Source organism: Dipodomys merriami, unplaced genomic scaffold, assembly GCF_024711535.1.
Source record: "Dipodomys merriami isolate MVZ:Mamm:240054 unplaced genomic scaffold, mDipMer1.0.p SCAF_84, whole genome shotgun sequence".
Classification (NCBI taxonomy): domain Eukaryota; kingdom Metazoa; phylum Chordata; class Mammalia; order Rodentia; family Heteromyidae; genus Dipodomys; species Dipodomys merriami.
Window position 1 is genome coordinate 4,005,016 of NW_027206446.1, and position 11,107 is coordinate 4,016,122.

At 47.9% G+C, this 11,107-nt stretch overlaps 1 protein-coding gene across 2 annotated transcripts; it reads right to left on the reverse strand.

Moving 5' to 3' along the window:
- Positions 1–891: 891 nt before the first annotated feature.
- Positions 892–11,066, reverse strand: LOC138820108 (protein mago nashi homolog 2-like). 2 transcript variants are annotated; one of them, XM_070011772.1, is made up of 5 exons: positions 10,994–11,066; positions 7,965–8,023; positions 5,861–5,971; positions 2,314–2,396; positions 892–1,463 (listed from the first exon to the last, which is right to left on the reverse strand). In XM_070011772.1, exons 1-5 carry the CDS (start codon positions 11,040–11,042, stop codon positions 1,364–1,366), a joined length of 402 nt encoding a protein of 133 aa, XP_069867873.1. In that variant the 5' UTR covers positions 11,043–11,066; the 3' UTR covers positions 892–1,363. The 2 variants fall into 2 exon arrangements, with proteins under 2 accessions (XP_069867873.1, XP_069867872.1); XM_070011771.1 differs by having other exon boundaries at positions 10,949–11,064.
- Positions 11,067–11,107: the final 41 nt, after the last annotated feature.

Sequence of the window (11,107 nt, forward strand, 5' to 3'; positions counted from 1 at the left end):
TCCTCAGACCTCAGCCTCTTAACAGCTGGGATCCAGGCCTGGGCTATGGGCACACAGCATGGACCTAGCAATCTTACCAATCAGTGTATTTTGCTAGCATTATGTGCGTGACAGTCCACTAATATTCTCAATAGTAGTTTACAAAACACAGTATTTTTTTCTGAGCAGCAAAACTTGTTTGCTGTATTTATGTATAATTTGTTTTTGGTCGGTTGTGGGGCTTGAACTCTGGGCCTGGGCGCTGTCCCTCAGCTCTTCAGCTCAAGGTGGGCGCTCTACCACTTGAGCCACAGCGCCACTTCTGGTTTTTTCTGCTTATGTGGTGCTGAAGAATCGAACCCAGGGCCTCATGCATGCAAGGCAAGCGCTCTACCTCTGAGCCACCTTCCCAGCCCCTATGATGTTTTAGTTCAGTAGTGTACAGAGTCTCCATTCAGCCTGTTCACCTAGAGGACAGTACGTATTGACCAGGGGCATCTTCCATGGTTCACCCTTCACCGGACTCCACGCGCTTCGTTTTCCAACTTAGCAGAGCCTGGAGTTGTTTGGCTTGTGCTGCTGCCATCTTGTGGGTAAACTACAAAATTACGTGGAAATGCCATGACAGGAAAATGTGAGCAAAAGACCATCCCAGGAGTGTCAGAGGAAGTGGACAAACCCTTCCGCTCGGCCCCTCCCTCCTGGTGGGCAGGGCCTCCCCCAGACCCAAGTCACCACTGCAAACCTAACGAGGGCTTTTGAAAATGGAAAACAATCCTAAGGCCCAGACGCAGAACTATCCACCTGCTATAAACCGCACTGCACCCACCCATGGCCAGTGGCTTCTCCCAGGGCAGGCCCTCCCCCCCCCCCGCCCCCCCCCCCCCCCCCCCGCTCCTTTCCTCTCTCCCTTTTTCCCTCTGTCCTTCTTATTTTCCTTCTGAGAGCGACTCTACCTTTGCCATGACTGACTTCAGCCTTGTGGTTCTCCTCCCTCTGTAACTGGAATTACAGGTGTGCGTTACCACAGCAGCCCTTTCATGGATGGAAAGCCAGAGGTACATTTCTACGTGTAGAGACAGCAACATTTTCTTATCTTTGAATCCGATAAGCGGCCTCACACACGTGTGTGCGTGAGCATGCACACCCACACACTCACTCGGCATTTCGTATTTTGTTAGAATTTAATATGGGTCCAGGGTCTGTCTACCCTTGGGCCCAAGTAAGAAAATCCAGTCGGCTTGTTTTCTTATTTTCATGTTTTCAGTTCACATACAAAAGAATAGTTTTTGTTCCACATTAATTAAAAAATCCCCAAATTAAAAAAGAAAAATACCCTCTCTCACCCATCCCCTAATTAAATACACATCTTCAAACACACGGTCTAAATAGGTTTGATCTTGAAGTGTAATCCGATGAGACTGAAAACCAAGCATTTCAAGTCCTGTACCAGGTAGTAAAATACTCGGAGGCCTTCCGGGTCCCTGCGGCAGAAAAAGCCAAACAGTGTTTTATAAATTCCTAAAGAAAATAAATGTAAAAAGAATCTGTAACAACAGAATCTTGATGCCACCCGGGGGCTCTCGGACGCGTCTTTGCTCGATAGCTTCTTTAGGACTCGTTTTCACCCATTTGATGTGTTCAAGTCCTTATGCAGAAAACAATAGCAATCTTGCTAATTCTGTAATGCCACCAACCTTACACAATAGGTTTTTTCCCATTTTTCCCACATCGAAAATAATTTCATGTGCCTTTCAACTATTAACCTTTCCATAGTACTAAAAAAAAAGTCACTAATTATTATTAATTTGAACATTTTAAACCTGTCTGATATTTGGATTCTTTCTAATTTTACACCGCTTCTGTGAGTGGCTTCATACACAAGAAAGCTTTTCCAATATTTGACAATCTTTTCTAGAATAGATACTCAGAAATGAAATTACCATAAAAGATAAATACTTGTATTAACAGTTTTTGAAGTGTATTACCAAGTTATATGTACCAAAAAACAAAACAAAACAAAACAGTGTACCAATTTACAATCTCGACAGGGTAGGAACTGTAGGAGAATGAATCTTCTTCCTTTTATTTTGCCAGTCCTGGGGCTTGAACTCAGGGCCTGGGCGCTGTCCCTGAGCTTCTTTTGTTCAAGGCTAGCGCTCTGACACTTGAGCCACAGCGCCACTTGTGGTTTTTTCTGTGTATGGGGTGCTGAGGAATCGAACCCAGGGCTTCATGCATGCGAGGCAAGCACTCTACCACTGAGCCATCTTCCCAGCCCTGAGCACAGTTCTAACCTAACCCGAATCCATGATGCCAAGTTAACGTACTCACTTGGACTGGTTTACGTCGATAAGAGAACCGATTTTGGATGTGGTAAAAGAAATGTGTTCGTCTCCAATCACAATTTCAAGCTCCTAAAAACAAGCACAGAAACACTTGGAGCAGGGTTCATGGACAACCTCCCTCACAGCTCCGGCCCAGGCCCAGGCCCCCACAGGGGCCACGAGCGACCCCCAGCTCCGGGCCCAGGCCCCACGGGGGCCACGGGCGACCCCTGACTCCAGCACACCAGAGGAGGAGAGAAAAAGGACATGGAGAGACAAAAAGACCAAATGTAAATGTAAAACAAAACCTCCCGTGCTGGCTGGAGAATCACCCGCACTCCAGGGCCCCAAGGTGCTTTCTAGAAGCCCGGGTGAGAAAGAACGACACAGAAATGTCTCTGACTGGGTCAGCACACACCAGGTTGCTTTAAAAACATGGTATAAAAGCAATTACAGGAATGTAGAGGTCCTAAGCAGGTTTCCTTTTCTATGAGATTCTAGAAATCGCATGTACAGTGCTGGTCACTGCCGCCCACGTTCCCACGCATCGGGGCTGCTGTGTGGGGTCCGATGCGGGGACAAACACCCCGCAGTTCCTCAAACAGCTTCAGGAGGAGCTTTATTTATAATTCATTCACCTGCTTGTTTTTCTGCTGGTACTGGGGCCTGAACTCTGGGCCTGGGCGCTGTCCCTCAGCTCTTCAGCTCAAGGCGGGTGCTCTACCACTTGAGCCACAGAGCCACTTCTGGTTTTCTAGTGGTTTATTGGAGATAAGAGTCTCATGGACTTTGCTGCCTGGGCTGGCACTGAACTTTGATCCTCAGATCTCAGCCTCCTGAGTAGCAAGGCTGACAGGCCTAGCTAAAGTGGGTTTGGGGAGGCTTGTAATTGTCTAATCCAAAATTCATTAAACGTAGGAAAACACAGCTGATATTAATAACCACGGAAGTGGTACTATGGAGATTTGATTCAAACGAGCGGTGTTCTTTTGAATCCACCAATTAAAATTGTGGATGGGCATGGTGGCTCAGGCACGAAATCCCAGCGAGTCAGGAGGTGCAGCTCCGGAAATCAGTTTGAAGCCAGAATGAGTTAAAAAAAAAAAAAAAAAGTTTTAAGAGACCTCATCTTTTTCTTTCTCTCTCCAAGTATTGCTTCACTGACATTAAGAGATTGCATCAAGGTCACAGTAGCATAGTTATACTGAGCTGCAGAAGAGACCCCATCTTAAACAATGGTACAGCGGAGTATGCCGGTCATCCCAGCAAGCTAGAAGTCCGGGCTTGCCCGTCATCCTACGAGGCCTCTTCTCAAAAATAATCCACACAGAAAGGGGCTGAGCAGCCACGCTCCAGCGGCTCATGCCTGTCATCCCAGCTACTCAGGAGGCTGAGGTCTGAGGATCATGGTTCAAAGCCAGCCTGGGCAGGAAAAGTCCGTGACACTCTTATCTCCAATGAACCAGCAAAAAGCTGGAAGCAGAGCTGTGGCTCAAAGTTTAGAGAGCCAGCCTTGAGTGGGGATGGGGGGAGGGGGGAGCAGTAAAGAAGGCCTTGAACTCAAGCCCCAGGACTGGCACAAAATAAAAGTGATACGATCTACAAAATAAAACAGAAGTGACACAACCTATACAATAAATACTGCTGTTACCTCTGCTTCCCTGAGCAATGATCCTTTTTTGTTTTTTTGTTTTTTTTGTCAGTTGTGAGGCTTGAACTCAGGGCCTGGGCGCTGTCCCTCAGCTCTTCAGCTCAAGGCGAGCGCTCTACCACTTGAGCCCCAGTGTCACTTCCAGTTTTCTGGTGGTTTACTGGAGATAAAAGTCTCAGAGCCGGGGGCTGGGCAGGTGGCTCAGTGGTAGAGCACTTGCCTTGCATGCCTGAGGACCTGGGTTCGATTCCTCAGCACCACATAAGCAAAAAGAAAAAAGCCGGAAGTGGCGCTGTGGCTCAAGTGGTAGAGCGCTAGCCTTGAGCTGAAGAGCTGAGGGACAGAGCCCAGGCCCAGAGTTCAGACCCCACGACCGGACCCAGAAAAAAAAAAGTCAGCCTTTCCTGTGCAGGCTGGCTTTGAACCGTGATCCTCAGATCTCAGCCTCCTGAGTAGCTGGGGTGACAGGCGTGAGCCACCAGTGCCAGGCAACAATGTTCCTTTCAATAGAAGGGTCAAGGTGCATTTTTTTTAGTCAAACAAGGCGGGTTAACAGAACCTTTAGGAATTCACAAGGAAAAGAACTGCTTCTTGCCGCCAGGCTCCTCTCTGCTCTCTCCAGAAGCTGAGCAGACCCAATTCACACTCTCTCTCTACAGAGCGAAATTCGGCCCGCACAGCTCCTCAGAAGCCCTGTGAGAGACACCAGCTCTTCTGGGGAGAATGGGCGGCAGCAAACTCCACGGTCGGTTTAAGGCAACGCTGAGAGTTAATATATATGGGTATGTATTTTCTCACCTCCTGAAAGCTACTCCATATGCAGGTGAATCGGATAGACTCAGTGCAAGCCCTGATTCCACCAGGCACCAATGGCTCACACCTGTCATCCGAAGCCACTCAGGAGTCTGAGATCTGAGGATTGTGGTTCAAAGCCAGCCCGGGCAGGGAGAGTCCATGGATTTCTTTTCTTTTCTTTTTTCTTTTTTTAGTCAGTCGTGGGGCCTAACCTCTAGCTTTTTCTGTTTATGTGGTACTGAGGAAATGAACCTAGGGCTTCATGCATGAGAGGCAAGCACTCTACCACTGAGCCACAATCCCAGCCTCTGAGATTTTTATCTCCAATGAACCACCAATAAACCAGAAGTGGCGCTGTGGCTCAAGTGGTAGAGCACTTGCCTTGAGCTGAAGAGCTGAGGGACAGTGCCCACGTCCAGGGTTCAAGCCACAGGACCAACCAAAAAAAAAAAGTCCTGATTCTGTTTTAACTAGCAATAGTGCTTTTAATGCTATTAAGTAATTAAGACATTTTAACTAGCAACAGCGCATTTACTCCTAGGAAGCTATTAGGCGATGGTGGAAATGATCCACCACAGGGTGAGGCCGGCCCAGCCTCAGCTGGGTGGCGGCAGACAGTGTAGACAATGTCTAACTGTGCAGTTCAGGCCGTGGCTGGGGCATACCTCAGCTGGGAGTTTCTTCAACAGCAGCTTTGAGGTCCTGAGTTCGATTTACAGGAAAGGAGAGAGGGATGAAGGAAAGAAAATGAGGTTAAGTGACTGGAAATAAAAAGGAATCATAAAGAAGGGGCAACATTGCACCATTACGATCAACTGTGTGTGTGTGTGTGCGCACATGTGCACACTCCCACTGGTCTTAGAGCTTCAACTCTGAGCCAGGGGCCCTGTCCCTGCATTCCTTCACTCAGGGCTGCTGCTCTACCGCTTGACCCACAGCTCTACTCCTGGCTTTCTGGTGTCTGTAAAGTGGAGACCAGTGTCACAGACTCTCCCTTCCTGGGCTGGCTTTGCCACAGGTTCTCAGATTTCAGCCTCTGGAGCAGCTGGGGTGACCGGGGTCCCGGGGCCACTGGGTCTGGTGATGCACGGAGCCCCTCGACACAAACCTGCCGCCCAACCCTGTCCGGGGTTGGCCACAGAGCATCGTCCTCCTTTGTGATCTCACTGTCGTCGATGATTCTCTTCAGCTCCTCCATCACGCTCTTGTGGACGTACGCCTGGAAATGAATTGGGACCCTCTTCAACTGACTTCCCACACCTCCACAGGAAGTGAGAGAGAAAAATACAAATCTGAACTACACAAAGTATCATTAAAAACAAAACAAACACGCCTGGCATCCTAGCCACTCAGGAGGCTGAGATTTGAGGATCAAGGTTTGAAGCCAGCCTGGACAGAGGAAAGCCTAAGACTCTTATGCAGAAAACTGGAAGTGGCACTGTGGCTCAGAGTGGTAGAGCGCTAGCCTTGAGCCGAAGTGCTCAGGGGCGGCGCCCAGGCCCCAGGACTGAGAAAAACAAAAAAGGATTCTGATTCCTTCGGTGCAGAGTCATCACCTCTGCTGTCCTGGCCTCCACTGCCACTGGTCCATGCCGTGGCCAGCAGGCAGGTCAGAGACAGGACGGCGGGCGCTGCACTAACCAACGGCCACTCGGGAAGCAGAGCTCCGCGTTCTTACCTTCTGCCCCCCCCCCCCCCCCCTGAACTGCGACCTTTGGGAAAAGGAAAAAGAGCAGCCATTTCCCTTCTCCCCGGCACCCAGCCCAGCCTAGGAAATCGTGACGACATCTGTGCTAGCAGACTGCACCGGCTCAGGCCTGTAATGCTAGCCGCTTGGGAGCAGAGACTGAAAGGGTCGAGGTTCAAGGTCAGCTAGGGCAAAAAGTTCACAAGACCTTCATCTCAACTACAACAACACAGGTCTGTTGTCCCAGGCACACAGGAAATGCGAACAAAAAGATCGCATAGGTGTGTGCATCGGTGCCGACCCTATTTGAAAAACAAAGCAAAAAGGACTGAAAGGCACAGCTCACGCGTGGAGCACCTGCCTAGTAAGCATAGGGCCCTAACTTTGACTCTAGACCTCCAACAGGGGGGGGGGGAAATAAACAACTGCTTATCAATTTTATCAACTGTTTATTTTTGTCAGCCCTGGGACTTGAACTCAGGGCCTGGGCACTGTCCCTGAGCTGCTTCTACTCAAGGCTGGCGCTCTACCACTTGAGCCACAGCGCCACTTCTGGCTTTTTCTCTGTCTGTGGTACTGAGGAATCGAACCCAGGGCCTCATGCAGGCTAGGCAAGCGCTCAACCCCTAGCCCACCTTCCCAGCCCTGTTTATTTTTTTATCACAGAAGTGTTTGCAAAGGAGACTATTTACTGCAAGGAGCGAGTCCTGTCTTAAAGGAGGCAGAGTAAAGCCCTTCCTTTGACAGATGCTCAGATATCTTAGTCACACAACCCAATGTAGTAAACAGGCCAAACCTCATGGAACTCTGGACCCAAGAGATAACGCAGTGTGACAGAGGACCCAAGGGACCGAGTATCCAGGACACAGGGGTGGAAAGTCCTGGCACTGAAACAGAGGTCAACTCCCCAGTCTCTGTGACCACAGAGCCCAGACTGCACCTGCTGGCACATGCCCTGCCCCCCCACCCCCCCACCCTTCCCCGCCCCCCCATCACCCCCCCCCCCCGCCACATGTGTGGGGCATGTACCAGCTCTGCTAGGCGTTGCTTTACTAATACAATGAATAAACTCAAACATGAACTCAATAATAGAGGCAAATATATTCAGGTTGCTTCTTTTGCTGTTAATATCTAATTGAAATAATGGAACCTTTTCAACCTGTAGATTGGTTGGTTTTTTTTTTTTTTTTTTAAATACCGCCATAAAGAAACTTTGGTGAATTCGACACAGACACAAGGAAACAGAAATGTAAAAATTCTTTTTCTTTGAGCTGGTAGTAAGGCTTGAACTCAGGGCCTGAGCATTTGCGTTTTCGTCTCAAGGCCAGGCACTACCACTTGAACCGCAACTTCACTTCTAGCTTTTTGCTGGTTAATTGGCGATAAGAGTCTCATGGACCTTTCTGTCTTGGACTGGCTTGGAATCCTGATCCTCAGATCTCAGCCTCCTGAGTAGCTGGGATGACAGGCGTGAGCCAGTGCCCTGCTTGAAATGTAAAAATTCTGGCATCCGAAAATCACTTACCTCCTTTCTGATCATGACGTCATTTTTGTAATTGCTGTTGTTGGCATATCTAAGCTTTCCTGTGGGGGCAGGGGCAGAAAACAATTCAATCTTTAGCAATAACAACGGTTACAAAACAAAATTAACATTGCAGGCAACGTTAAAGGTAAAGAGCATTTTTATACTATTGCTCTCACCAACAGTTCCTCTTAGCACAGCATTAATACTGAATACCAGTAACTTGGTAGATACTGGCTAGTAAGTTAAAGTCCAGCTACCCAATATGCAATGGAACAGCATCACGGCTTTAACATGCCATGAGCCTTTTGGGGAGTGTGTTTGTGTGTGTGGGGGGAATCTCTGGGATTTTTTGTTTTGGCAATATGAAGACTTGAACTCTGAACCTCAAACTTCCTAGGCAAGCAGTCTCCCTGCTTGCTTTTCTTTTTTTTTATTCCTCCAGATAATCCTCAGCTTTTGCCAGACCACCATCCTCCTACTGCTACATAGTTGCCACATCTGCAGCTGCCCGTACAGTCACACCCAACCACACCTGGCTTATTTCTGAGACAGGGTCTTACTGTCTCAGAAACAGTTCTAAGGCTAGCCTCAAACCTGAGTCCCATGTAGCTGGGATGACGGGCATGCATAAACGCACCTGGCTTCATAAGCCATACCACTTTCTCCAAAACACATAATCTGAAAAATAACTCTAAAAAGCAGTTTTATTCTCTCACTTATTCTGCAGTCACATGAGTCTATGATCTGGTCTTACTTTTCTCCGATATTCATGCTTTCTCCACTACATCAAAATTTTCTTTCATTTTCCTTTAAGTTAATGTATAATTACCGTGTTTATTTTTATTAGCAGATAGTCACTGAACAAAAGAGTTTCACTGGGGTGTTTCCACACATGCATATAATCTATTCCAATCACAGTCACCTCTTTTACTCTTTATCTCTCTCCCCCCTTAAAAAAAATTTTTTTTGGTTGGTTATGGGGCTTAAACCCAGGGCCTAGGCGGTCCCGAAGCTCGTTTGCTCAAAGCTAGTGCTCTACCACTTTAAGCCACAATACCAACTCCAGTTTTCTGGTGGTTCATTGGAGATACGAGTCTCACAGGCTTTCCTGTCTGGGCTGGCTTTGAACCTGGATCCTCAGCTCTCAGCCTCCTGAGTGGCTGGCATGACAGCTGTGGGCCCCTGGCACCCAGCTAGACAATTTCAACAGCTCTCACATTCTAGTTTCACACATGTGTCAAGTACTTCATCATATTCGCTCCCCCTCTTTTTCTTCCCCACCTCCAGCAGGTCCCTCCCCACCCACTGGCGATGCTTCCTTTCTAGAACTAAAAGCATAGGAACTAGGTGCTGCTTCTAGGGGGGGGAAAGTTCCGTTGTTAATTGATTTATATTTAATTTCCATTCTTTGTGACTTGTGTACTCACTGGTGCATGCTTCTCTACAGGGAAACAGCGAAGCTCCGCTCCCCATCCTGTAAATGGAATATGTGTTCTGGAAGTGTAGTTTCTGTGACTCAGTATTACCAGAAGAAGCAGAATAGAAGTAGTGGCAGGTAGGTGAAACTGCACCAGTAACTTGGGGGTTCTTCATTTAAGTGACTGGCTAAATTGATATTGACAGGCTATATGATTCCTATCTACTCAGGAGGCTGAGATCTGAGGATCAAAGTTCGATGCCAGCCAAGGCAGAAAAGTCCATGAGATGCCTTATTTCCAAGTAACTAGCAAAAAGCCAGCAGAAAGTGGGTGTGGACCCAGTAGCAGACCATTAACCTTGAGTGAAAAAAGTAAGTGCTCCAGGCACTAAATTTGAGCACTATTACTGACAAAGACACAGGAAAAAAAATGCTTGACACTTTTTTAGTATACAATTCCTAATTTTTAATTCATACTCTCATAGAACCTTGCCCAAGCATGCACAGAGCTCTTCCTAGGTAAGCTGTTACGGCTGTACTTCCTGCCAGCTTTAACCCACCTAACCTGAATGAGAGAAGTATTCCGTTTTCATATTTACACCAGTACTCAAGCACATTGAAAACCCCAAAATCTCTACTGCCAGGCTGTCATCATGGCAGCTAGAATTCAATATACAGGAACATTCTCTAGAGAAAATGTTCTGTCAGAATGCAGAACTGCTACCGACAATACAAGCCCACTTTTCCTTCCCTCAGACAGCAAGAAATTCGCTCTTACTTCAAAGCTCATCACAAGTGTCTCCTCTAGAAGTTTTTCTCTCCTCTATTTAGGGAGGGGGAGAGGGGAACTGTTCATTTATTCTATGGTCAATAATCATATTTTGGCACCTCAAAGACACTAGTTCTTTGTTACACATCAGACTTTTCCCCCCCATCAAGTAGCCTTAACACATACACCTGAATGAAAGGATGGTAGATGGACTTAAAGGCACCCCATGATTTTTAAGAATAATGAATGAGGGGCTGGGAAGGTGGCTCAAGTGGTAGAGCGCTAGCCTTGAGCAAAAGCTCAGGGACAGCGCCCAGGCCCTGAGTTCAGGGCCCATGACTGGGCCCCCCCGCCAAAAAAAAAAGAATGAATGGATGGATGGATGGATGGACTAAAACACTGCCAAAAGCGTTTGAGTGAATGAATGAATGAACTAAAAGATGACTCCAAGAGTTCAAGAATGAATGGGCTAAAAGATAACGCAGATTGTCTAAGGAATGAATGAGATCACCTGATAATTTCAAGAGTGAATGATCTGTAAGCTAGTCCGAAGACATTATGAATGAATGGATGAATGAATGAATGGGGTCCAGAGACTATGAATCAGCTGAAAGTCCAGAGTCGATGAATGACTGAAGTTGGCCCAAAGACTTTGTGAATGAATGAATGAAGGTGGCCCAAAGATTTTGTGAATGAATGAATGAAGGCGGCCCAAGACTTTGTGAATGAATGAATGAATGAATGAATGACTGGGCCAGCAGGCCGCCCCGGCTCCGGCCCGGCCCCGGCGCCGCTCACCGTCCGGCCGGAACTCGAACTCCAGGAACTCATGTCCGAACTTGCCTTTGTGCCCCACGTAGTAGCGCAGGTAGAAGTCGCTGCCCAGCGCCATGGTGGGACCGCGCGGGCGACGCGCGCCGGGCGCCGGGCGATGGCGTCAGCGCGGGGCGACGCGCG

Excerpts from the sequence above, each read along its gene's own strand:
- LOC138820108 (XM_070011771.1), bottom strand. The coding sequence starts at position 11,042 with ATGGCGCTGGGCAGCGACTTCTACCTGCGCTACTACGTGGGGCACAAA. Across the intron at positions 8,024-10,948 it reads GTTCGAGTTCCGGCCGGACG|GAAAGCTTAGATATGCCAAC; the intron begins GTGAGCGGCGCC and ends CTGCCCCCACAG. Across the intron at positions 2,397-5,860 it reads CGGACAGGGTTGGGCGGCAG|GAGCTTGAAATTGTGATTGG; the intron begins GTTTGTGTCGAG and ends GCTTGTTTTTAG.